The sequence below is a fragment of the Dromiciops gliroides genome, chromosome 2 (assembly GCF_019393635.1).
Source record: "Dromiciops gliroides isolate mDroGli1 chromosome 2, mDroGli1.pri, whole genome shotgun sequence".
NCBI lineage: Eukaryota > Metazoa > Chordata > Mammalia > Microbiotheria > Microbiotheriidae > Dromiciops > Dromiciops gliroides.
The window spans coordinates 83018270-83046231 of record NC_057862.1 but is presented as its reverse complement, the minus strand read 5'-3'; the positions used below and the strand labels follow the sequence as shown (position 1 = coordinate 83046231).

The 27962-nt window shown below is 37.7% G+C and overlaps 1 protein-coding gene across 2 annotated transcripts; it reads left to right on the top strand.

Moving 5' to 3' along the window:
• The first annotated feature begins 157 nt into the window (after window positions 1-157).
• RPP30 (ribonuclease P/MRP subunit p30) lies at window positions 158-27962 on the top strand. 2 transcript variants are annotated; one of them, XM_043986860.1, is made up of 12 exons: window positions 158-363; window positions 1294-1349; window positions 2231-2287; window positions 2765-2839; window positions 7213-7284; window positions 7944-8024; window positions 10437-10526; window positions 18851-18967; window positions 19531-19560; window positions 20282-20319; window positions 20900-20979; window positions 26979-27962. In XM_043986860.1, exons 1-12 carry the CDS (start codon window positions 282-284, stop codon window positions 27083-27085), a joined length of 885 nt encoding a protein of 294 aa, XP_043842795.1. In that variant the 5' UTR covers window positions 158-281; the 3' UTR covers window positions 27086-27962. The 2 variants fall into 2 exon arrangements, with proteins under 2 accessions (XP_043842795.1, XP_043842796.1); XM_043986861.1 differs by lacking the exon at window positions 7944-8024.

The window sequence follows — 27962 nt, the reverse complement described above, 5'->3', positions numbered from 1 at the left end:
CAGGGAGGAGGGAGGCGACGGGGCAACTCAAGAAACATTATTTTTCAAGGCGCTGCCTATTTTAACTGCCTGCGCTTGTACGAACGAGAAAAGTTCCCGGGCTTTGCACAATATTCCCCAGGAGGCAGTGGAGGGCGGGAAGAGGAGAGTGGGCTGAGAGAGAGAAACTACAACTCCCAGAATGCACTAGGAAAAGGAAGGAAACGGGGCGGGGTAAGAACGACCCCTGGCGGCTGCGCAGAAGTGGAGAGAACTAGTATCATTAGTCACGTGATGCTGGCATGGCGGTGTTTGCGGATTTGAATCTGAGGAAGGTCTCTGACACGAAAGCCCTTAAGGGTCTTCTGGAGAACGCTGCTCACCGTGAGTGCCCCCCCATCCCCCAGGCAGTCAGGTGGTGTGGGCCACCTGAGCTGGCGTGTATCTTCTGTAATATTCGTTCGACAGGCTCCCTGCATATTGAGGGGGAGGGGCGTTCTCAGCCCCTGACTCAGAGGGAGAGGAGCACGTGGGGTGAGGGGCGGACCTGGCCCAGGTTGTTGGAGCCTGGGAAGGTCCCGGGAATACCCCCTTGTCCAAGGTCCCCCACCGGGTAGACGCGCGGAGACGTGGTTGCAAGAACCAGCTCTGCAGTTCCCTCGCTGGGTGATCTCAGGCGAGTCACGGAACCTTCCCCAGGCCTCAGTTTCCCCCTCTGTAAAAGCAGGACCAGATGATGCCCAAAGGCCTTTCCGACTTTAGCACGGCAGAATTCTGTCACCCGAAATGTCACCGTCAGTTTTCCTCTTATGTAAAACGGGGATGAGACATCCCTTGCATCCCTTTGAGGGTTGTGAGCATCCAGGAAGAAAGGATGGATTTCAAGTTCTGCGACTCCAAAGCGCGATCTCATAGTGAACTGCAAGGGAATTAATACAAGGATACTTCCTAAACTATATTTGTCTAATGGGAGATACTTGGTTTATTCTTAGTCAATTCTTACTCATTTCTTTAAAAAATAAAATGCTATTCGCTGAACTTGTAAAACTTGTTCTGATTAGTGCAGTCAAATTTCGTCATGCAGAAGGTTGTGTTTGTTGGGGGAAGTTACAAAGAATGTAGTAAATACAGCCCTAGTCCTCAATGTTTACTGTACATGGAAAAAAAAAAAGTAGTTAAAGAAGACTACACAGTTGTGGGTTGGTTAATGCTGGATCAGCGTCCTATAATCTTGACCCCCAGACATGGTAAAGCGGTATATCATTGGCTTCTAGGACTGGGAGATTGTGTTTAACCTTGTTTTTCATTTTTTAGTTGGGTTTTCGACTGTTGCCATTAATCATGTTGTGGACTTTAAGGAAAAGAAGCAGGTAAATTTCTCTGTGATTGTATCTGAACAACAAAGCAGTACTGCATCTAGGCCTCTTTATATTTTTCTAAGGCAGAAGCTATTTAAAAACATGCATTTTAATTAAGCACAGAAAACTTGGACATTTTTTCCATTCCTTCTACAAAGATTTATAAAGTCCCTACTATGTTTACTTAATTTTAGTGCATGAAAAGATTTTCAGTGTACTTAAGATAGAGATTAATTCAGTACTTTAAAGTTATAATTTGTGACTTGGTGAGGATACTTTCTCCACAAAGTTCTCCTGCATACAAGCCCTTTGTATGAGTGCTACCTGCTGGAAATACAACAAAAACAGTTCCTTCCCTCAAGAAACTCATCATTTTTAAGTGACCCAGACTTCACAAAGGAGGTAATTCACAAATTTTTTCTGGTATAAATCCTGGTCATGAGAATATATACTGAGTTCATACAACCAGAAAATAGTTATTGGAATGACTTATTAGGTTTAAGGAAACTTCTGAGTAAAAGTGTTTGGGGTATATTCAAAGCTTTTCTCTTGTATACATTTTAAAGAGCTAAGTCTAACTGCACTGAATTTAAGTTCTTATTAAGAGTTAATGCACATTTTAATTTAAATTTGGCCTTCGTGTAGTCAATATTTATTATTGCATTGTGGACTACTCTTATAACCTGAGAATTAGGGTCCTTCCATATTGTACAGTTTTTCCTATCACCTTACCCAGGTCCAAAGATAGATCTTTGTTTCATTGATCTTCCTGAAAGACCATATGCCAATACCTAAGCAGTGCATCATAGTGTATTTATCTTTTTATGTTTTCCATTTTGATGCTACTTTTGATTAATTTACTCAATTGATGTTTAACTGTTATTATCTTATAGGAAATTGACAAACCAATAGTTCCTTCTGAACTTTTTTCATCTTTGCCTATTGTACAGGTAGGTATCATTTTCGTGTTAAAAAAATATCTGATATATTGATCTGTATCATTCTATACCTCTCATCTCCAATGATTTCCCATCTTCCAGTCCAAAACTGATACTACCAAGTCTCAGCTTATCCATTTAGCCTCCCATGTGTATAGCAGCCCTCCTTATATTTCCCCTTCACTCACTTCCTATAGCACTTTTGGACTATAGTAACAGAAGATACCTAATTATAAACTGTTCTGTATCAGTAATACATATTAGACTTTGTTTAACTCACTATATTATATGATCCTTTAGGATAAAGATGACATTTTTTTCTTCTGTTTCTCTCAGAGGGCCTAATAGTGCTGTGCTCACTCAATAAATGTAATAAATCATTGATTTGCTTTCCTGTGCTATTTCTTTTAGTTAATATGTTTCCCTAGTGAAGAGAAAAACTAAAGCAATTGTACCTTGTACTTCTTTAATGGATTCTTTTACCTACAGGGGAAATCGAAACCTATTAAAATTTTAAGTAGACTGACACTTATAGTATCAGATCCATCTCACTGCAATGTTCTGGTAAGTCAGTTATTTTTTCTCTTGTAGTATGCTTTTGATTTTTCCCCCTTCAAGTAATATTTAGTAATATTGAAAGGAATAGCTTTTTATCTTTTCACAGCTTTACGTACGTATCCCATTTGTTCCACAAAGTTTTTCTGATCACCCGAGCTCAAAATGATGTCTTCCTTCCCTGAGTTCTTTGCAGCATGCATTGTCTGTACTACTCATGAGAGTACTTTCTATTCTCTGGAACAAAGCTCATTTGTGACAAAAATCAACGATTTTTTTTTTTTAACTTCAGTAGTCGTTTTGAAGTGGTGTTAACATGCAGCCTCTGGCTCGCTGGCATGTTCTTGCTCAGCCAGCCATGTCATTGCAGCTGATTTCAGTTTCAGTTTTCAGAACACAGCTGCTGAAGAAAAACGGGGAAGACCTCAAATCGAATTGTGATCTATAGAAAGTTTGTCTTTAGCCCTTTCTGCCTCTTCACAGCATTGTAAAGTTGGAAGCAGTTTTAGAGATGACTTGATCAGTTTCCTTAACTGTGAAATGGGGCCAGGGGAGGGTTGAAGCCCAGAGATTTGGAGCAACTTTGCCAAGATCACACACCTAAGAACTTTTAGAGCCAGAGTTCCTTCCAATAAAATGATGAGCATTTTTTAAATTCCGGCTGTGTGCCAGGTACTGTGTTAGCAACTGGAAACACAAATGCAAGAAATGAAATCATCCCTACTTTGAAGTAACTTAGATTCCACTGAGGAAACAAGTATACATGTACATATATACAGAACAAATTTAAAGTATGTACATGCATAATAAATATAAAAAGCATGCAAATAGTGCAAGGTAATTAGGCAGGAAAGGCACTAGCAAATTTGTACCAATGATTTCAGACCCCAAATCCAGTGACCACTACTACCCTTTCCTGCTGCCCAGGAAAAGAGATGTGCTATTTGTCCTTTCTTCCCCAGTGATGTTTGACCCCTAGGTCAGGTGCTTAGCTCTTCATCTCTAATCCTTTTTAGGCCCATCCTAACCCCCATCCAGATATAAAATTTCTGAAAATTTTTATGTCATGAGTAGAAAAAGAGGCTTATTTTCTCTCCCTTTTCCAGGAAGAGTGGGTGGGGATCTAGGAAATATATTACATTCCTGGACTTCTGGGCTTTAATGCACTATAATCCTGGATTTTTTTTTTTAGGTTCTTTTATATTGTTAATTCGTCCTTAGGTTAGTAGTAGAGAATATTTTAGAATGTAGTTTGCTTTTTAAATTGTTTCTGTTTAGAGATATAGACTCAGAAAGGAAAAGGAAGTATTCAAGGAGTATTTTTTATAAATGTGTATGTGCTGGTAGGGAATGCATGGAGTGCAAAAACCGTTGGAAAAACTTTTCCCTTTAAATTCCAATTTCTAATTTTAACACTGGATAATGTATCATTAGTCATGTATTCCATCTCAATTGTCGCTATTCTCCCCTTTTTTCCTCCTGCCTGCCTTAATTTTGTAGCTATCCAGAGCCCTCTTCTATTAGCGCTGTCCAAACCAAATTTCCTTTGGCCATTTATATTTATTGATCGATTTTATTGCTAATGAATTTTAGCTGTTCCTTAAAGCTAGCCATTAGTATTCAAAGACTTTAATATAGGAGTCTGTCAGCCAGCATTTTCTAAGCACCAACTATGTGCCAGGCCATGTGTTTAGCACTGGGGATAAAACAAAAGACAAAAGCCAGTCCCTTCTCTCGAGCTTACAGTCTATTAGAGGAGCCAACATAAAAATAATCAAGTAGAGATAAGATAGATACAAGATAAATTGTAGATAATGAACAGAAGGAAGGCACTGACAGTAAGGGGGATTGGGAAAGACTTTTTATATAGCAGGTAGGACTTTAGCTGAGGAGGGAGAGAGTTCCAGGCCCTGGGAGTGGGGTGGGGGGCGGGGAATAGTAAATAAAAATGTCTAGAGTCAGGGTAGAGATGAGGAAGAGGCCAGTGTAACTGGATCTCAGAGTGTGGGGGAGGAGTAAAGTATAAGACTGGAAGGGTAGAAAGGGGCCAGGTCACGGATGGCTTTAAAAAACTAGAAAGGATTTTATATTTAATCTTAGAGTCAGTAGGAAGCAATTGAGGTTGATTGAATAGGAGGAGGGTAGACTTACACTTTAAAAGATCAATTAATGGGGGCAGCTAGGTGGAACAGTGGATGAAGCAGCAACCCTGGATTCAGGAGGACCTGAGTTCAAATCCAGCCTCAGACTCTTGACACTTACTAGCTGTGTGACCCTAGATAAGTCACTTAACCCTCATTGGCCTGCCAAAAAAAAAAAGATCAATTAACTTAGCACCCAAGTGTTGGGGCCAAATTTAATATGGGGAGAGTTAATTGGGTGACTCACTGTAATATTGGGGTTCAAAAAATAATGAGGGACCTCTAGGTCCAAAGCTACCTCCCCTCTGAACTGCCTTTTTTAGTTATTTCTCCCAGGCCAATAAGAAAGGAGCTTAACAGCCTCTTTTCCACAAACAAATCAGGTTGTTATTAAAAGTCAAGGACAAGGAAATAGAGAAAGAGGAAAATGGATAATCTCCCTGGCTCTAGCAAAGGCTGTCTCAAAACCCAAACTCACTTTCAGCTCAGCTGATTCAAAGAGCTGGATTTTATTAACTCACCACCAGGGCTCCGTAATTTCTATGGGAGTCAGCTGTTCAGCCTGTCTCCAGTCCACTCCAAAAGCTTCTCCCAGGCAAGAGAGAGAGTGAGCCACTGCCTGTTGCGGTCCCTTTTTCTACTTTTTTCCCCCTCTCCCAAAGGGGAGGTCCTTCAAGTTGTGTGCCTGAGACTGGTTCCCTGTTGATGATGCAGTCCACAGCCTCTGAGGGCAGGCCAGGTACTTAGTAGTTAATCAAGTCGGACCCCTGAGCGTTGGCCAAATTCCATTATTTTACCACACAAGGAAAGGATGGACTAAAATGAGGAGAGACTTGAGGCAGACAGACAGCCATGCCCCACAGGCTATTGTAATGGTTCAGATGTGAGATGATGAGGACCTACACCAGGGGTGGTGGCAGTGTCTTGAGAAAAGGGGGTATATGTGAAGGGACATGGAGGGGGACAGGTAGTAATACACACCTAGGTTGCTAGTTTAGGTGACTATGAAGATGGTGTTGCTTTTAAGTATAATAGGGAAGGTAGGAAGAGGGGAAGATTGGGGGAGAGGGGAGATAATTCAGTTTTAGACATTGAATTGAAACTGGGTAGCACAAGGGATAGAACACCAGGCCTGGAGTCAGGAACAGCAAAGTTCAAATCCAGCCTTAAACACTTACTAACTATGTGACTGTGGGTGAGTAGCTTAACTCTGTTTGCCTCAATTCCCTCATCTATAAAATGATCTGGAAAAGGGAATGGCAAACTACTCCAGTATCTTTGCCCAAAAAAAACCCAAATGGGGTCACAGAGTCAGACACGACTGAAACAACTCAACAACAAAAATGTTAAGTTTGAAATTTCATTAAGCAGGACAGCAGAAAGGTTAGGGTTAGAAAAGTAAATCTGAGAATCATCTGCATTGAGATGATTAATTAAATCCATGGGAGCTGATGAGATCACCAAGTAAAATAGTATAGAGGGAGAAGAAAAGAGGGCCCAGGACAGATCCTGGTGAGACACCAGTAGTTAGTGGGTGTCACCCAGCAAAAGACACTAAAGAGAAGCAGTCACACATGTAGAAAAAGTCATGCGAGAGAAGTGGCACAAAAACCTACAGAGAAAAATGTATCAAGGGAGAAGAGGGAATTCAGAAGAGTCAAGGATGAAGATTGAGAAAGGGCCATTAGAGATGTCAATTAAGAAATTGTTAGTAACTTTGGAGAGAGCAGTTTCATTTGAATGATGAGAACAGAAACCAGATTGTTAAGGGTGAAGAAGGGAAGGAAGTGGAGGTACCTGGTGTAGACAGCCTTCTCAAGGTGCTTACCTGAAAAGGGAGTAGAAAGATAGGGGTAGTTATCAGGAAGTGAGGATGAGGGAGACATGGGGGTGTTTGCAGGCCAAAGGGAAGCAGCTAGTAGACTGGGACAGATTGAAATTAAGTGGGAAAGAGGGTAGTAAAACTTTATCCCCTGCTAAAGGAATTTTAGCCTACATCAAGTAGGGGCAGCTAGGTGGGAAGATCTACAGTATTTTAACTTTATTAAAGTACTCATTGATATCCTTGCTGCTGTTTCTACAGATTGCATTGCAGACTTTTCAGTAGTACAGTGAAAGAGGTTGGTTGCATTGAATTGTAAAAGTGTGTGTGTATACATATATATGGGGGGTATGTTTATACATATATGCGTAACGTGTGTGTGCATTCCTCTTATTGGAGTATTTTTTTTCTCACAACAGAGAGCAACATCTTCTCGTGTCAAGCTATATGACATTGTTGCAGTTTTTCCTAAGACAGAAAAACTTTTCCATGTAAGTGAAAAATATTAGATAATCTCATTTTTTTCATGATGGTTATATGAGTTTAGGTTTCAGTGCTAACGTGTACTGTTTGTGCAGCCACTGCCATAAAGACCCCTGAGCCTCGAGGAGGAACTTTCCACCTCCAGGGGCTGGACATTCACCTTTTATTGTTCTTATTGTGAGAGGCAGGTTTTTACCTAAACCTATACTGCCCTCTTTGCAACCTCTACACGTTGTTCCCAAAGAAAAGCAAAAACAATCCCTTGCTCTCTTGGGGCTCACGTTCCTTTCAGAGAGAACAAGTCTAATCCCTCCTTTGTATGACAGCCATCATTTCCTCCTGGCTCATCTTCTCCCCTTGCTAAACATGCCCAGACATCTTTCTCATGTACTTTGGCACACTGGTGCTCTATTTACTTTTAGTCTTTTCTTTTCGTATTCCTCCTCCCTCTTTTTGCCTTATCATCTGTCTCATCCCAGGTCTTCCTCCTCCTCACCTTTTCTCCTTTCCTTCTCCCTCTTGTTCCCTTCTATCTTTTTCCCTTAACTAATGTGGATTAACACTTAAAATTTTATATTCTCTATTAATTTTAAAGGGTAGACCGAACTGTTTTTCTCCTAATAACACGCCTACACCTCTTACTAAAATTTCGTTGCCTCTTTTGCAGCCATCTATTTTTTGTTTGTTTCTTTGGTTTTGCCCTATTGGGTCTGTGACCCCCGATGGAAAAATCTTTTGGATTCTTATGGTACGTGTGCTCTCTTTGTTATGAGATTCTGTTAATGTGAAGTCAGGTAATAAAGTTCTAGGTATAAGAGCTACATTTTGAGGGTCAGCAGTCTTTCAGAAGTGGTGCATCAAGCTGACCTTTTTTTCTGATTTGCCTAGTATGCAAGAGGATAATGGAGGCAAGGTGTCTTCTGGTCAACAAAAAAATTCTTTTGGGCTACCCTGGTCATCTTTTTCCAATAAAAGGGCTAAGCTGATTTATTCATATCTTTAGTAGGAAATACTTCCATCAGATTCCCCACCCTCCTCCACCATCTAGTTCAGAAAACACTAATTCTGAAGAGGAAAAGGTAATTTTAGATGAAAGAGCACTTCGGGGAATAAGCATGTATTAAGAACTTGTTCTATGCCAGCCAACTATCTCATTTGTTCCTCACAACAACCCTGTGAGGTAAATGCTATGATGATCCTCATTTTCAGGTCAAGAAACTGAGGCCGATAGAGGTGAAATAACTTCCCCAGGTTCCCATAGGTAGTAAGTATCTGAGTGTGGGTTTGAACACTGATCTTCCTGACTGAAGGCCCAGCATTCTATCCCCTGCTGTTCCCTCTAGGATAGCTCTAAGATGTCATACTGGGGAGCTTGGACAGCCAGAGACAGGTATAAGGGCAGTGAAAGAGGATCAAGGAGAGGTTGAACAATAAAGGACTGGGCAAGGTACCAGAAATAGCCTTTTCTAGGGGCCTGAGGCATCCTAATCAGCTGAGGTGTGAACCCAAGGTTAGGTTGCCGGATTGGAGCTTTACTTTGTAAAGGGCTTCACCACTGAATTTCTTTAAATTACATTTATGTTATATTTAAAACAATGATTGTCATTTTAAAATTTTGATTTGTGTTCCCAAAAGGTGTAAGCATTTATTGTCTTAAAATGAGGTATGGCACATTCAGATTGTTTAAGCTTACGCTCATCTGTGAAATTCTGAAAGTCATTCTGATCCATGTGTAAAAAATGCTGTCATCTAATGTTTGGCATTCCACAAAAGTCTCCAGAAATCTTAGTGGTAGCCTACATATTTCTTTTTTTCTTTTTTTTTTTCTTTTTTTTTAAGTGAGGCAATTGGGGTTAAGTGACTTGCCCAGGGTCACACAGCTAGTAAGTGTTAAGTGTCTGAGGCCAGATTTGAACTCAGGTCCTCCTGAATCCAGGGCCGGTGCTTTATCCACTGCGCCACCTAGCCGCCCCAGCCTACATATTTCTATAGACTACTTCCTGGATTCTTTAGGAAAGAAAATAGATGATTCTTTTTCTAAACATCTCGGAGATTTTTGGTTAGCTCCCTATTTTATCCAATAGATGGAGCTATTGACTGGAAGAAGGTTGTGTGCTATATATTCAGCTCTGCAACCACTGTCAGCTCTTTAATTTTCCCTTACAATGGAGAGTAACAGTGACCTATTTTATCTCAGAGTATGACATGGAAGTTTTTGGTGTCTATTGCATGAAGTAATGTCTCAAGGAAAATATAGTTGTTGTCACCACTTACTCTAGTGCCTTACATAAAATAACCTTTTAATGAAAGGTTTTAGTCTACATTCTATGAACAGGTAAGCCAGAACAAAAATCATGCCTCTTACCTTGCATTATGACTGGACAAGAATAAATATATTGTGTTATACTTACAGTGACAAAAACCTTTTTCCAAATGTTACAACTTGTTATCAGCACTTAATTTTCCATACTAATGGAGAAGGGGAGAGGCCTGATTAAGCCATTTCAGGGGAGAACTCCAGAGCTCAAAAGATTGAGAGCTTCAGCCTCCCCCAGTCAGGGCTCACAGGCAAAGGGGGTACCATGCCAATAATTTTTGCTAAAACAGAACCTTTATCCTTTTATGATTGAGGCATGTAGTAATATCAGTGTACCTCACATGATTTCAGAAGAACTCTTCATTTTGAGATTGAGTTAATAAAATTGCAAGTTGGATTTTTAACACTCCAGGGTTACTCGGATAAAGAACTGCCATCCTATAGCTGACATGACCAATATACATATAAACACAAGGTAATGTAGTACAGGGGTGACATACTCTCAGCCAGTGCAGCTGGAACCAGAGAAAATATATAGGGAAACAATTTAAGAAAAGAAAGAAAAATGCAGTACATCATAGATAATGTTAGTTTGAGGTTTTCCAAGTCAATATAGGGCTTGCAAAGATCCTTGTGCCCTGGATCCAGTGCAGAGAAGTGGCAGATCTGCCTTGGTAGAGGGAGTTACCTTATCCAGGAGTTCCCTGATGCCAATGAAATGACAAGTCTAGTCCCTCTTCCTGTTCAAACCAGACTCTCAGTTTGGAAAGTGCTATTTGTCCCATTATCTTTGGCATTGGAAAAAAAATTAAAAAAAAAAAAACCTTTGTTTTTGCTATACAGGTTGCTTGCACTAGTTTAGATGTGGATTTGGTATGCATAACAGTAACAGAGAAATTGCCATTTTACTTCAGAAGACCTCCTATTAATGTGGTAAGTGTGGCATACTTTGATCAGACCTGTGTTTTTTATTAAAGTAAAAGTTGAGTAAGTGAGTTGAAGATCATTAGAAGGGGATTACTTTTGGAAAAACTTTTTTATGACTGAAGGGGAAGGAAGTTCAGCCTTCTAAGATTTAAAGTAAACTATTGGTATGAGCTTGAAGAAGATAACTAATATAACTTCTTAAGAGGCACATATCTTTAGAAAAAAATGGATAATTATCAACATGTGGAGTAAAGACACTGGAAAAAAGAAACCAAAGAGAAAGGAGGAGAAGGAAATAAAGAAACTTGGACTTTCTCCAAACTGCCTGAGAACTTTTTGTCCTCCCAGTGGGTGACACTGTTTCTACTTCTCCCTCTATTTGCCAGGAAGTGATGGGACCAGTTGCCAAGAATTTAGGGTTTTTGTTTTTGTTTTTATTTTTCTAAATAAAAGTATTTTATTATTTTCCAGTTACATATAAGGATAATGAAAACATTTGTTTTCATAGGATTTTTAGGTACAAATTTTTCTCCCACCCTCCCTCTACCCCAAGATGGAAAGCAATCTGATATAGGTTATATATGTACAATCACATTAAACACATTTCTACATTAGTCATATTGTGAAAGAAGAATCAGAACACAAGGGAAAAGCCTCACAAAAGGGGGGGGTGTGATCCAAAAGTAGAAACAGTATAGTTCAATCTGCATTCATAATTCACAGTTCTCTTTTCTGGATGTTGAGAACATTTTCTATCATGTGTTCTTTGAAATTGTTTTGGATCATTGCACTGCTGAGAAGAGCCAAGTCTATCACCATTGTTTGTCACACAATGTTGCTGTCACTGTGTGCAATGTTCTTCTGGTTCTGCTCCTCTCAGTCAGCATCAGTTCATGTAAGTCCTTCCAGGTTTCTCTGAACTCCTCATCATTTCTTACTGTAAAAAATAATCTGATCTGAAAAAATTATACAACTGGACTTATATTAAAAATTATATCTATATGAAAAATTATAACTATAGAAAAATTGTAATTGGGCAATAAGTCCTGCTGCAGTTGCCATTCAAATGTAAGAGTATTTTATTAACTTGGCCTAATCTGTGGATGTTTCACTGGCTGGTTATCTGACTGCTGTTTATATAATATGGCTCATTCCTTCACCCACTGCCTCTGACCGATAAGGAAAAAAGGATTAAAATGCCTCTTTTAATTAAAGCAAATATGGGCTTTATTTAGGTGAAGAAACTTAGAGTTCAATGTAGAAACAAGGATAACAAAAGCAAAATACAACCTGTCAGCTTTTCTGCCAACGAACTCTCCACTTTATCTTTTAACTATCTCTCCTGCAGCTTGCCTCAGTCTCCTGTTTGCCGTGCCTGGAACTTTCTTAGCATCCTCCTGCGTCTCCATACCAACCGACCTTCTTCTAGTGTTCCCCCTTTCTGTCTAACTTCCCTCTCTGCACAGTAGCAACGAACCCCTGAAAAGCCCCTAACACGGTACTGTTGCGAAAACCCCTGTCTGTTAACCCTCTCTCGTTTTGTCCATCCTCCTCTTGTGAACCCCCGGCGTCTCTTTTTATTAACCTTCTCTCTCAGGTGAAACACGGGGCTAGCTGCCCCAGGGCCAGCCAAGCCCGGTGCTCCCTGTGCCTGCCCGGAGCTGGGGCTGGGCAAAACAAACTCCAGCGTCCCTCAGGTTTTTTCGTGCACATCTCAGCTATGGGCACGGCTGTGCTGTGCCTCACCCGGGGCTTGGGGTTCTTCGTGCATGCAGCTTAGCCCCGCACAGAGGACCCCTGCAACTGAAACGGAGGGGCAGGGGCAATTTTGCTAGGGGAGCCTGAGGGCAGCCTGAGACTAATTTTAACACCTACATTACAGCACAGTAGTATTCCATTGTATTCATATATCACAGCTTGTTTAGCCATTCCCCAATTGATGAGCATTCCCTCAATTTCCAATTCTTTGCCACCACAAAGAGAGCTGCTATAAATATTTTTATCTCTTTGGGATACAAACCTAGCAGTGGTACCACTGGGTCAGAGGGTTTGAACAGTCCCATAGCCCTTTGAGCATAGTTCCAAATTGCTCTCCAGAATGATTGGATCAGTTCACAGCTCCACCAACAATACAGTAGTGTTCCAATTTTTCACAACTTCTCCAACCTTTATAATTTTCCTTTTTTGTCATATTAGCCAATCTGATAGGTATAAGGTGGTGACTTAGAGTTGTTTTAATTTGCATTTCTCTAATTAATAATGACTTAGAGCATTTTTTCATGTGGCAATAGATAGCTTTGATTTCTTCATTGGAAAACTGACTGTTCATATCCTTTGACCATTTTTCAATTGGGGAATGACTTGGATTCTTATAAATTTGATTTAGTTCCCTATATACTTTAGAAATGAAGCCTTTATCAGAAATACTGGCTGTAAAAATTGTTTCCCAGCTTTCTGCCTCCCTTCTAATTTTGCCTGCATTGCTTCTGTTTGTACAAAAACTTTTTAATTTAATAAATGTCATCCATCTTGCATTTCATAATATTCTCTATCTCTTGTTTGGAGATTTTGGGTTTTTTTGTTTTTTGTTTTTTATTATTATTATTTTTTAGTGAGGCAGTTGGGGTTAAGTGACTTGCCCAGGGTCACACAGCTAGTAAGTGTTAAGTGTCTGAGGCCAGATTTGAACTCAGGTACTCCTGACTCCAGGGCCAGTGCTCTATCCTCTGTGCCACCTAGCTGCCCCGGAGATTTTTGTTTTTTTTAATGTTAAGCTTCAAGCCAGCGTTTATACTCTATTCTTTTACCTTCATTAAGAGACTTCTTAATTCTACTTCACTTTCTGCCATCAAAAACTCAGGTCTTCCTGACACCAGACCCAGTACTTTATCCATTCTGCCACAAGCTGCCACAAGCTGCCACAAGCTGCCACAAGCTGCCACAAGCTGCCACAAGCTGCCACAAGCTGCCACAAGCCTTATTAGACAATGGGTTATCTGGGAAAGATATGCATGTTTGCTTGGGGAAGCTTCAGGCTCAGCATGAATCATTACTAGTGTCATAGGCTAGGCTCTGTTGAGAGACACAAAGTCCAGGACCAGAGAGGTGGCAGTAGTCTAGTCTGTTCTGCTCAGAGCTCTGTTCACTTTGAGCCACCAAGTTTTAGGAAGGGCATTGAAAACCTGGACAGTGTCCAGTAGGGGACAACCATACTAGCAAAGAATCATTGACATCAAACTTTTGGAAATCATATGGAAGAAAGATCATATTTGTTTTGGCTCCATAAGGCAAAACTAGGAGCAAAGAATGGAAATTCCAAAGAGACAAATTTAGATTTGACATAAGAAGTTCTTCCTAGTAATAAAAGCTTTTTGAAGCTGGAATGGACTGCTTCTGGAGAGAATAGATTTCCCCTCTGTAGAGTTCTATATGCAAAGTCTAGATGAGTGTTGGCAGATGTTAAGAGAAAGGCTCTTCTTCAGAGGTCTGTTGGAATGGGTGGCCTGTGTGGACTGTCCCTTCCAGTTCATCACAGACTCCCTTCTGTAATTTATTTATTGTTCAGTTTTATTGACACCTAAAGATGGTTTCAGTTTATTGAACATTTTCAATGACTTTGCATTTTTGCTTTCCTTCTCCAGTTACTGCTTTCTTGTTATCAGCTAGGATTTCTTTCTGTCATTTGACTAATTCACTTAGAGATGCCCAGAATTATTGAGGGAGCAGGAGTTTGAATTGAAAGGGGAAATATATTGCCTTCCTGAATGCTGAAGGGGTTAGTATAACTCCATTTTTCATTACACATAACTTTACATTTCCATTCAAGAAGTATTTATTAAGCACCTACGTTATGCTAGACACTTAGGACTAAATTGTGTTATTGGATTGATCCATGACTGTTAATTTTCTCTAGAGCCAACAAACACGAAGATTTTATAGTTATTTCTCAAAAGAACATTATTCTTTTTTATATAACAAGCAATTAATTTCTGTTGAAATTATTATGGAATAAGCAATCAAGTACCCATTTTTTAAATCTCATTTTTCTCTGAAGCTTTGCTTATTATTTCTGAGAATTTTATTACCAGTGTTCCTTGATTCTAAGTATTATGCACCTGTTCTGGGTTTATAATGCCTTCTTGATTCATACTACTCATTAGGAAAAAAATATTAATTCCCAGTGCCAGAATATTTGGTCAGTAAGACTAACAAAGGCAAATCATGCAGAAACATTGCCCTTGTTCGTGGAGCCATTCTGAATAACTATTTGATGAGTATACAAACACTTTGCATTCAAATGTTCTTGAGGCAGAAGCCTAGGTTGTTAGTTGGTTTGTATTTTAACTCAATGCAGTAAGTTTATTTGAGGAATTCTAATTTGATTCACTAATACTTTATCTTCTTTATCTCTGAGTTTTCTTGGGAGTTTAAAAGTAAGCAGAATAAATTGGATTCCAGAATATAAAACCTGGTTATTTGCTAAAATGTGGATCATATATAGTAGTTTTCCAAGAAATCATATTCACCTTGATGTGATCATTTAAATAAATTTAAGAATGCAAGGTTCATGAGGACTGGGATATTTATTTTTGTATTTTGCTGCCTGTACCTAGCATCCAGTAGGTACTTAACAATGATTATTTAATTAAATTGGATAAAACCAATTAGGATTGAAGACACTCCTCATTCAGCTTTCTATCTTCTTTCTCCCACCTTCCTGTTTCTCAGTTTTACCTCTATTAAGTACAGATTTTACTAGAAGAATGAGAAAACAAAATACTGATCTGGCATTTTTGCTTTTGGTATTAGGAGCTATGGTAAAAGATTAGGTGGGGAAAAGTTGAAATATGGCTAAAAGCAGGAGTTTTGATTATCCATTTTCTGAGATTTTCCTGTTATAAGTCTTCTTATGCCTCCCTGTATTTATCTTTACTATTTATTACATCACATTTGTGTACCACAGTTTATGTAATCATTCCTCAGTGCATAAGCATCTATTTTGTTTCCAGCTTTTTGCTCCTATGAAAAATGCTGCTCTGTATATTTTGTTATGGATGGAACTTTTCTGTATTTGACCTTGGAGTATATATTTAACAGTTGAATCTCTGGGTCGAAAAGTAGGCATATCAGACCCTTATCATAATTTGCTCTTTTTTTCCCCTAGTTAGCATGAATATAATTTTTCTTCCTCTCACTGCCCTCCCCAAATAGAATGATAAAAGAGAAAAAAACTTAGAACAAATATACATAATCATTCAAAACAAATCCCCACATTTCACCTTCTAATTTCAAAAGAGGGAAGAGAGCAAAATCTTCAAGCTGGAGAGTAGTGAGCTTGACTTTCATTATTTGGAAAATTCTACAAGAGGTCATCAAAGAGATAGTTAGCAACCATGTAGAAAGCGGTGATTACATAGAGTCAGCACCACTTCATCAAGAATAGATCATGCCATTCTGACCTAATTTCCTTTTTTGTCAGGGTTACTAAACTGGTAGTTGAAGTAAATTCTATAGAACATAACTTACCTTGATTTTAGCAAAGCACATGATAAAGCATCTTGCACTGTCCTTGTGGAGAAGATGGATAGATGTGGATTAATTTGTAACATAATTAGATGGATTCAAAACTGGATTCAGGATATAGTAGGTAATGGTTAATGACTCAGTGTCACCATGGTGAGATGTCTCCAGAAGAGGGCCACAGGGATCTATACTCAGCCCCATATGGTTTAACATTTTTATTAGTGGTGGATAAAGACATTCATCAAATTTTCAGGTGAGACAAAGCTGGGAGAGATAGCTAAAATGCTGGCTAGTAGTCAGAATCCAAAAGCTAAAAGCATTGGGTTGAATTAGTAAGATGGAATTCAGTAGGGATAAAGGTAATATCCTACACTTGGGTTAAAAAAAAAAAAATACAGACTCACAAGTACAAAATGGAAAGAAGCATAGTTAGACCTCAATCCTGAAAAAGATCTGAGGTGTCTCAGAACCCCAAATGAATCAACAGTGTGCTGTGGTGTTCAGATAATGTGGTCTTGTGCTTCATTTAGGGAAGTATAGATAGCTTTCAAGAATAAAGAAGTGATAGGTTCCTTTTGGTTATGTTTTGGTCTAGATGGCCACCCTTCCAACACTCATATTTTGTGATGCTGGTATAATGAAAAGAGCACTGTGTTTGAATTGAAAGAGTTGAGTTTAAATCATGGTTGTGATAACTTACTAGCAACATGGCAATTATTAAGTACTATTGTTTTTCTGATTTTTAGTTTTCTCATCTGTAATATGAAGAAGCTTTTTTCAACAACTCTGAGTTAAGAAAGCATTTTATACCTTGTGTAAATGGGAATTCATGAAAGAAGGTGATCTAGTAGTACCAGATCTCAAACTGTATTATAAAGCAGCAATTATCAAAACAATCTGGTACTGGCTGAGAAATAGAGTGGTGGATCAGTGGAATAGAATAAGTATGAATTACACTATAGTAAATGACCATAGTAATCTAGTATATAAATCCAAAGATCAAAGCTTTTGGAACAAAAAGTTATTATTTGACAAAGACTGCTGGGAAAAATGGAAAACAGTATGGAAGAAACTAGGTATTGATCAACATCTCACACCATATACTAAAATAAGGTCAAAATGGGTACATGGTTTACATATAAAGAATGATACTGGGGGCAGCTAGGTGGCACAGTAGATAAAGCACTGGCCCTGGATTCAGGAGGACCTGAGTTCAAATCCAGCCTCAGACACTTGACATTTACTAGCTGTGTGACCCTGGGCAAGTCACTTAACCCCCATTGCCCCGCAAAAAAAAAAAAAAAAAAAAAAGAATGATACCATAAGTAAATTTAGAGAGCATAAAATTGGTTATCTTTCAGATTTATGGACAGGAAGAATTCAGAACCAGAGAAGATAAAGAGAGCAAAACAAAATATAAAATAGATAATTTTGGGTATATAAAATTAAAAAGGTTTTACACAAATAAAAGTAATGTAACAGATTACAAGGGAAGCAGAAAACTGGGAAGAATTTTTTGAAATAAGTATCTTTGATAAAGACCTCATTTCTCAATTATATAGAGAACTGAGTCAAATTTATAAAAATGTGAGTCATTGCCCAATTCATAAATGGTCAAAGGATATGAACAGGCAGTTTTCAGACAACAAAATCAAAGCTGTCTATAATTATATGAAAAAATGCTCTAAATCACTATTGATCAGAGAAATCAAATTAAAATAACTCTGAAGTGTCACCTCACACCTATCAGAGTAACAAATATAACAAAAACGGAAAATATTGGATGTTGGAGGGGAGGTGGGAAAACTGGGACCCCAATACACTGTTGGTAGAGTTGTGAAAAGATCCAACCATTCTGGAGAGCAATTTGGAATTACACCCAAAAGGCTAGAACTGTACACACCCTTTGATCCAGCAATACCTCTTGGAGGTTTATATCCCAGAGGCATCCCCAAAAAGAGAAAAAGACCTATTTGTATAAAAATATTTCTAAGATGTTTCTAATATGGCTAAGAATTGGAAATCAAAGGAATGCCCATCAATTAGAGAATGGCTAAACAAGCTGTGGTATATGATGTTGATGAAATATTATTGTGCTTTAAGAAATGACAAACAGGATGATTTCAGAAATGCTTGGAATGAACTGATTTATAGTGAAGTGAACAGAACCAAGAGAATATTGTATACAGAGACAGCAATATTGTATGATGAAGAACTGTGAATGACAACTATTCTCAGCAATATAATGATCCAAGATCCCAAAGCACTAATAATGAAACATACTATCCACCTCCAAAGAAAGAACTGATATTTGATTGACCACAGACTGAAGCATGCTATTTTTCACTCTTTTTTTTTCTTTTATTCAAGTTTTCTTGTACAAAATGACGAATATGGTAATGTTTTACCCATATCTGATTGCTTACCACCTCAGGGAGAGAGGAGGGTAAGGAGAGATAAAATTTGGAACTCAAAACTATAAACAAAAATGTTTATTTTTTTAATTTTTAAATTATGTTCAATAATAAAAAAATGGGAATTCATGATCATTATCTCCCCATCTCTTTGGGGAGAAGGGGAGGGGAGCTATTTGAAGCGTAGCAGGTAGATGATCCCTTAGTTTCATTCACTTACCATCAGCCAGAGATACTGTAACTTATTCTGTTTACCCTCATTTCATTCTTTAACTAGGATATGACTGTTCAAATTATGTATGAAATGAAAAACAAATAGATATGTAAAGTAGAATAGGGTGATTGGCTATTTTCCCTTTATCTTAATTTTGTTTGTTTGTTTGTTTGTTGCAGGCAATTGAACGAGGCATCGGCTTTGAGATTACTTATTCTCCTGCCATCAAAGACTCTACGATGAGGAGATATACCATTTCCAATGCACTCAGTCTGATGCAGATCTGCAAAGGGAAAGTATGTTTGTAGTCTGAGAAAGTATTTCAAATTCTAGCAGGTTTACTCCTCCTGACACAGTTGGGTCAAATTTCCTGCCTTTATACCAGTAATTTAATGCAAAAAGTTTTCAAGGTACAAAGGTTATATCACATTATAAGTTATTTTCAGGTTTTAATGGGAAGAGAGATCTGGAAGAGCCTGATTCCCAAACAACACCCTGCAGACATCAGGCCTCCAGTGAGAATCGAGTATTGTGGGAAAAAAAAGTGGAAGTGCTAGATAAGAAACAGCGTTATCTTTAGTAGACTGAATTAAAGTCATCTGACCTTTTTCAACCTTTTGGAACTCATTCAGCCTTTCTGAGTTTTTCTATTTGGAAAAAACTATTCTTATTTCCCTTCATGAACCATCTCTAGTTTTATGCTCTTCTCTTCCCCCCTTTTGATGTTTACCTTATTTTCCAAAGAAGTCTGTGTTTGAGACACAGCTGATAAAAGTCTGATTTTTGCATTGAGTTTAAATAATCTTGCATATTTATATCATTTTTCTGAAATTAATTTTGATGAATTTTTATTTTGTAGAATGTAATTATATCTAGTGGTGCAGAAAGGGTAAGTGTCATTGTATATTTTGTTTTCTTGTCATGGCTTAAATTTTTTAAATGCTACTTTCTAAAGAAAAAATTGAAAGAGCAATATTATTAGTGTCAAGGTCCCTGGTCCTAGTGAAAACAGCCCTCACTGCACTTGACATCAGAAGCCCTGGTTTCAAGTCCCAGGTCTCTGGGAAAGTTACACTTGACTCTTGGTTTTCCCTTCTATAAAATGGAGATGATATTTAGGTTCCCCTCTTCACAGGTTGATAGCTAGGGAAAAATTTTGTTAACTGGAAAGCATTATATTAGTGTCAGGTATTTATATCAATCAAAAAGCACTTACTGTGTACCAGACATTGTATGCAGAATGTTTTGCCAATCGCCACTTGCTATAGAAATGGAAGTTATAACATAAACATGAGTTACTCAGGGCCCTTTGTTTTCTCAGTCACATTGCCTAGATATTAGAGACTTCTCTTTCCAAGAGAGATTCAAAGCATTTGGGGATCCCTCATAGGACTCTGAAGTTAGAAATGCAAGGGACCTTAGAGGCCATCCAATCCAATCCCTTTATTTCATAGTCAGAATTATTAAAATCACAGCCTGTATGATGACTATAGTAGTATTTTTTTGTCCTGACCATTGCCTTTTTGAGTACCCAGTTAATTATTTACAGAGCAAATTGTTGAATTGTTAAAAAATAATCTTATCACAATTTTTACAATTTGGTTTTTCAGCCTTTGGAAATAAGAGGACCATATGATGTAGCAAACTTGTATCCTTTTCTAAAACCATTTTATTATTGCAGATTTTGACTCAGCAGGTAGAAATGGTATTGTAATCTAAAATATTTCTCCTTCATCAACACCTTATTTAAATTCTTCACATTTTCTAGGATGGTTGTAGTTTATTAATTCTATATTCAATTTATTTAACAGTTATTGCTTTTACTTAATTTGAGGATTAAAAAATATATACTTTACATTCACAAAAAATTTTAAGAAGCCAGTCATTCTAGTCAAGCTTCTGGTGAAACTCTGCTGATCACTAGAGAAAAATTAGACCAGAGAGAAGTGCTTCCTTAAAATAGTTTTATTTCTTAGATTTACTAATTATCTTTCTTCCAAAGAGTCCAAGGTTTTATTTTGGGGGTGTACAGGTAGGGCGTGGATGGATGGAGACTGCCAATCAATGGTTTTAAAAAACAAACTTAGAAAACAATGTCTTTCCTATAATGACTAGGTAAACTTGCATCTTGAACTTTATTTTTGTGAGTTATTACTCATGTTAAAGTATAACCCATGTTAAGGTATGTTTTGTTGGCATGATATTGAAACCCTTAATGAACCTGGCAGAGGCTTGTTGTTTGGACTCTCTGAAAGTGATGCCAAGGCAGCAGTATCCACAAATTGCAGGGCAACGCTTCTTCATGGAGGTGAGTGGTATGTGTTTCTTCACAGACTTGAAATATATCTGCACTTAAATTTCTCTGCCTCTGTTTCTTTTTTGTTTTGTTTTGTTTTTTGGTGAGGCAGTTGGGGTTAAATGACTTTCCCAGGGAGGGTCTCACAGCTAGTCAGTTTCAAGTGTCTGAAGCTGGATTTGAGCTCAGGTCTTCCTGACTCCAGGGTTGGTACTCTATCCACTGCACCACCTAACTGCCCCTCTGGTTTTGTTTTTGTTCAAATAATGCCAAAGATTTCCAGTAAGAAATGTGTATTTGCTAATAGTAGCTAGTCAGTCAATAAGCATTTATTAAGCATCTGTTGTTTCAGGAACTGTGCTAAGTTCTAGGGATAAGAAAGAGTTAAAAGACAGTCCCTTCCCTGAAGGAGCTCACACATCGGCCTCCTTGCTGTTCCTCACTCAAGATACTTCCGTCCTCTGCTCTGACTACTGACCTCCCTGGCTTACTTTAAGTTCCAACTAAAATCCCATCCTTTACAGAAAGCCTTTCTGAACCCCTCTTAATTTTAGTGCCTTCCTTTAGTTCATTATTTCATGTTTGTGCTATTTATAGATTGCTTGGCATATATTTGTTTGAATGTTGTCTCCTGCCTAGACTGTAAGCTCTTTCAGGTGGTAAATGTTTCTTGATTGAATCGAGACTGTCTTTCCATCTTTACTTGGCTCTATATTTCTAATAGATCTAGGTATTTTTCCTTTTTAATGTCTTGAAATATTTTTTACAATTATTTGGGTTTTCAAGAAATCCAATAATTCTTAAATTATATCTCCTTGTTTTTTTCTATTCCAGTCATATTTAATATCAGATATCTTATTCTTTTATCTGTTTTTCAAACTTTTGATTTGGTTCTAATATTTCTTGTTGTCTCATGGAGTCATTGATCTCTTCATTTCTTCTAAATAATCATGTAGTTCTTGTGAGAAGTCTGTTTTTTACTCTGAGTCTTCATTTGTTGTTATGAGGAGTAATTCTTCTAGGCTGTATTTTTAGGGCTTCTCTATATTAGCCAGTGTCATCTTTGTTTTACTCATCTCTCCAGATTTTGTTATAGACAATTCAGTCTTGATGCTGGAGCCCCCTGCTATGTTTTTGGGTAGGATGGCTGCCTTCACTTGGTCCTGTGGCCTGGATCACGTGGGTTCTTTCCCTGACTCTACTGCCCTGGCTTTGGCCTCCTTGATGCTGTGAGTTTCAGGATTCTCCTTGGCATCTCAGGACAGAATGCAAGGGGCCTCAAGGCTCCTTCACTATCTGTCTAGGGCTAAGCATTGACTACCATGCTGCACTGGTCACTGCCTTTCCCCGAGTCCTCCAGGACACAGAGCTATAAGGGCAACATGGATCTCTAGCCTGTCTCTGCTTACACTAAAATGCTACCACCTTTGACAGCCCCCATTTCTGTTGCCCAGGGGTTTCTGGCCGACTTCTTAGGCAGTGCTGGAGTGGAAGAAGTCACTTATATAGTGTAATCTTACAGATTTTCTTGCTCATTATTCAGTCTGCTGTAAATTTCTTGGTTTTTGCTAGAGTAGATATGTGGGACCTGGACTGTCTGCCTCCATTCAGGGAGCCATCTTGGCTATAAATCAGTATTGAATAAAATTCAGGAGCCATTGACTGGAATCTAAAAAATAAAACATACTTCTCCATCTTTCTTAATTAAAGATCTGCCTACATGAAAGGTAGCATTTTCATGTGCTCATAATATTTTATTTTTTCCCAATTGCATGTAAAAAAACAATTTTAACCACTTTCTACAATTTTGAGTTCTAAATTCTGCCACCTCCTTCCCCTTCCCCATCATTGAAAAGGCAAGCATAGGGGGCAGCTAGGTGGTGCAGTGGATAGAGCACCGGCCCTGGATTCAGGAGGACCTGAGTTCAAATCCAGCCTCAGAGCTTTGACACTTACTAGCTTTGTGACCCTGGGCAAGTCACTTAACCCCAATTGCCTCACCAAAAAACAAAAAAAAAAGAAAAGGTAAGCATTATCTATTGCCATATGAAAAAATGCTCTAAATCACTATTGATTAGAGAAATGCAAATTAAAACAACTCTGAGGTACCACCTCACACCTATAAGATTGGCTAATATGGCAAAAAAGGAAAATAATAAACACGGGAGAAGCTGTGGAAAAATTGGAACACTAATGCATTGTTGTGAATCAGCTGTTAACTGAACTAACCATTCTGGAGAAGAATTTGGAACTATGTCCAAAGGGCTATGGGACTATGCATACCCTTTGACCCAGTAATACCACTGCTAGGTCTACATCCCAAAGAGATCATAGAAGAGGGAAAAGGACCCACATGTACAAAAATATTTATAGCAGCTCTCTTTGTGGTGGCAAAGAATTGGAAATCAAGGGAATGCCCATCAGTTGGGGAATGGCTAAACAAGTTGTGGTATATGAATGTAATTGAATACTATTGTGCTGTAAAAAAACGAGCAGGAGGATTTCAGAGAAACCTGGAAGAACTTATATGAACTGATGCTGAGTGAGAGGAGCAGAACCAGGAGAACATTCTACACAATAACAGGAACATTGTGTGATGAACAATGGTGATAGACTTGGCTCTTTTCAGCAGTGCAGTGATCCAAAACAATTTCAAAGAACTCGTGATAGAAAATGTTCTCCACATCCAGAAAAAAGAACTGTGGATTCTGAATACAGATTGAACCATACTGTTTCTACTTTTTGGCTGTTTTTTCTTCTCTTTTTTGAGGTTTTTCCCTTGTATTCTGCTTCTTTCACAATATGACTAATGCGGGGGGGGGGGGGGGGGTGTAAAAAAGAAAAGAAAATGCAAGCAATTTGATAATGGCAACAAATGTGTGGTCCTGCAAAATATGTTTCCATATTAGCCATGTTGCAAAAGAAAATGCAGACCAAAAAGGCAAAAATGATAAAGAAAGTAAGAAAAGTATGCTTCACTCTGCATTCATACTCCATTAGTTCTTTCTCTGTAGGCAGGTAGCCTTTTTTATCATTATTCCTTCAGAATTGTCTTGGATCTTTGTATTGATGGGAACAGCAAAGTCATCCACAATTGATCATTATACAATATTGCTGTTAATGTGACAGTGTTCTCCTGGTTCTGTTCAGTTCACTTTGTGTCAGTTCATGTGAGTCTTTACAGGTTTTTCTCTAAGCATCCTGTTCATCACTTCTTATAGCACAAAAGTATTCCATCACTAAAGAAGATGATGTTTTACCTAGAGACTTCCTGAGGTCATACAGCCAGTGTGAGACAAACTTGAACCCAGGCCAATTTCAAAACTAAATGGCAAACCAACTGATCTTCAGTGGTAGAGTTTCCTTACCAGGAATTCTCTATACCAGGAAGCCAGCAAAACCAGATATAAATGTAATTGAAAAATGTTTAACAAAATAAATAAAAATACAGAGTTAATGTTAATTTCATGTATGTGAAAAATGTTTTAAAAAAATACAACATTACTGTTAATTTGTGGCTTTTTAAGTCAATATACTGAAGACAGGGATTCATTTCTATTGGAGTTTGACACCAATAATCTACCCTGTTGAAATCACACATTTAAACAAACAAAAAAAAGTCAATAAGTACATTTATGCTATTTAAAACATTCAGCCTGTTTTTTCGTTTGTGCTCAAGATGGGATTGAAAAATTATTCATGCTAAATATTTTGTTGTAGCTTAGTACTTTAATTCCAAAAAAAGGTTTTAAAAAAATCTACCATCCACTGACAGTCTCAATATAATTTAGTTGTTGTGGAAGTTAACCTGTACATTGCATATATAAAAAAAGTAGTCTCACTTTTTTTCTACATATGATGTAATGATTCTTTATTATTATTCAAAAGTTAGTTCATAAAACCAAGATAGGACTACATTTTAAAATTTTGCCACATTTAAGATCATAGTCTATTTTTTCTTGAAAGAATGTTATCCAAACCTAGAAGCACTAGCAGAATAAAAAAATAAACTTTTCTGTTCCATAATAAGCTAATTTCATGCTGTATTATTTCATTCCTCACAAACCTGTTCAGAGGAACTTTTCTCCAGTAGATTCTTCCAAAGCCCATTCCTTAGACAAAACTTAGTGTGGGAGAAAGTGCTTTTTGTTTTACCAGCTCACATGCAATAACACAGTTGATTGAAGTATGAGGGTGAAGGGACTGTTGATGCAGAAATTGGAATAGGCCAGAGAAAATTAATGGTAACAGCTCCTGCAGAGATGTAGGAAGAAAAGTATTGCTTCTTGGTGAGTTACAGACTGTTTCTAAAATAGAATTATTTTAAAAGGACATAATTTCTGAAATTTCCTAAAATGATTTACATACAGAAGTTGAGTAGTTCTGTTTGCATTAAGTCAGTTTAGGTTAAGAAGTGTTCACATGGTAAAAAGTAGATATTAGAACCATTTTACAAATAAAAGTTTAAGATAATCTGTTTTATTAAGAACAAATTTTATGTTTTTACTTTTACAATTATGGTTTTATACTATCCATTCATTTAGCTGTTTGTATTCTATTCCTCATGGTCTTGAATGAATAAACATTTCCAAATTCAACATTCTTTTCCACTTAGGAAAATGGAAATAATTAGCATTTTCCATTTATTTCAGAACTCTTTAGTTCATAATTGTATGTAGTATTTTCATGACCTTGAATGAGGTAGTATCTTTAATGTAAATCAAAGTGCTTTTTAAAATGGAATGGGGGTATATTAGACCCAAACAAGTTAGCCTTGCTAAAGGGTAAGGAAGCACTCAGGTTTTTCTTTGTCCTTTTTTATCTCTTCATTTAAAGATTAATATTTAAGCAGATCTATTGTCATCAGCAGCTAGTATTTACTGAAGGTTTACTGTATACTGGGCATTCATTGGGTTGGGTGCTTGGGAAACAGAAAATATAAAGTAGGCAGGTGTAGAAAACAATCTGTAGGGCAAGGTAGTGTGTCTGTACTAACTGACTGGAATAGATGTAAATACCCTATGGATTGCTAATTACTAAGGATTACTGTTATTGGGGTACTCCTCGGGATGGAAATGGAATTTAAGGTGGGCTTTAAAAGGAAGGTGTGGGCTTAATAAGTGGTGAGGAAGATCTTCCCAGCAGAGGAAATAGTGTAGCCAAAGAGAGTTAACAGTCTTCCCATTGCCAAAAGAATAAAGTCTGACTTCCCTAACCTGGCATTCAAAGCCCTTTAAAACTTAGTCCCTGTCTTACCTTCCAGTATTCCCTCCTCCCTGAATCCTGAAAGCATCCTACTTAGAGCCCGAAGAATTGAGTGTAAGCCCCAAATTCAGAAATTTGTCACTTAACTTCTCTGACCTTATCTTTCCCCAGTGCTTAAAGAACTGTGCCTGACACTGAATAACAATAGAATAAACTACTTCCTGGGTTGTTGTGAAGAAAGCTCTTTGAAAACCTTAAACACTGGAAGTGTGATCTGTTATTCCCTGAAGTAAGCCTCTTAAGACTGGGGCCCTTTATAGACTTCTTTGCACCTGATGAAGTGCTATAGACATAGTAGACATTCAGTAAGCATATTGCTCATGCGGATTGTCACATAGCAGTGAAGGTAGTCAGTATAGTTTTGTGACTTTATCCAGGAATGCTTGGGAGCTCAGAGACAAACTATTTAGATAGCCAGGGGTCAGCATGAGGGTGAGGGAACAGAGGAGGGAAGGAGACAAAGGAGAGATAAAGAAAAGCAACTAGAAGGGTGCCAAAGAGTTTTGGTTATACCTGCAGCAGAGATCTGTGTTACTAAAAATGTGCTTTAGAAAGTCTTTTAAAGTTACTGCTGGTGAAACCCGATAGAGTGAGTGTCATCAGGCCCATAAGAGTTTTCACTCCAATTATAATCATTCTTAGTAGGATGTTCATGTTTTATAAGCTATTTCGTTCACAGGTTACGTTCAAGCATCAGTGTTATATGGTATGTATTTTGGGTTTTTTTGTTTGTTTTTTTAATCTAGAAACCAGAAAGACTGCTTTTGGTATTATTTATACAACAAAGAAGCCAAGAACATCTGAGGATGATGATAGTGTTCCAGCCTGCAAAAAAGCCAAGTGTGAGGACTGACTGAAAGAGGTGCCTTGTCTTTCACCAACCCATCCCTCTCCTTTCATTGACTGCCACCAATGGTCATGAAAATGCTTTACCACTCTCCCTGCTTGAATTTTGTGTTGGAATTAATCATTTTATAAACCTTTTTTATGTCCCACTCAATAAAAATGAAAACGGACCAATGAACCACCAGTTCTCCTTAGCATCAATTCACTTAGATAAACTTGATTTAAATGAAAAGTAGAGGAATGATATTTTTGTCTCTGCTTGCAAGTAAGACATGATGGAGAACATAGCAGAATATTTTAATTCAGTGAAGAATCACCTTATCTCTATCTCTTGTTCTTTAAATACTTTTATACTTTTTATACAACAATATCAGTAATTTAATTTATTTTTTCTGTATTACTACTCAAAATAAATGGTATGTTTGGGGGTATATTTAAAATTTGTCCTCTGGGTAAAATTTGTAATACTGATTTTGAGATGAAGTTGTCCTTTGGTGGGGAGGGGTCTTTTTTGTTTCTAAAATTTTTTACATAAGAAAAATGTATTGATGTATTTACTTTAATACAATGGATACTTCCCAACAAATAATAAAACAAAATCCCTTTACAAAGTGTATTACCCCACCCCTTGCCCAAGAAGCCAGATTTGTTGTTTACAAAAAAGAGAGATATATCTTTTAACTTTATAGGACTCATATTGACTATTGTGTTTTACCAGTTTGTTGTTTCTCCTTGTTGACTTAATTTATATTGTAGGAGGAATCCTGTACATTGTTTAACCTCTGCCTTCCTCACTCTTCTTCTTAAGTATTCCTGTGTTTCTCTGAATTCCTCATAATTGTCATTCTTTAAGCGCAATATATTAATATATTTTTATACCTTAA

Excerpts from the sequence above, each read along its gene's own strand:
- RPP30 (XM_043986860.1), top strand. The coding sequence starts at position 282 with ATGGCGGTGTTTGCGGATTTGAATCTGAGGAAGGTCTCTGACACGAAA. Across the intron at positions 10,527-18,850 it reads GAAGACCTCCTATTAATGTG|GCAATTGAACGAGGCATCGG; the intron begins GTAAGTGTGGCA and ends TGTTTGTTGCAG. Across the intron at positions 19,561-20,281 it reads TATCTAGTGGTGCAGAAAGG|CCTTTGGAAATAAGAGGACC; the intron begins GTAAGTGTCATT and ends TTGGTTTTTCAG.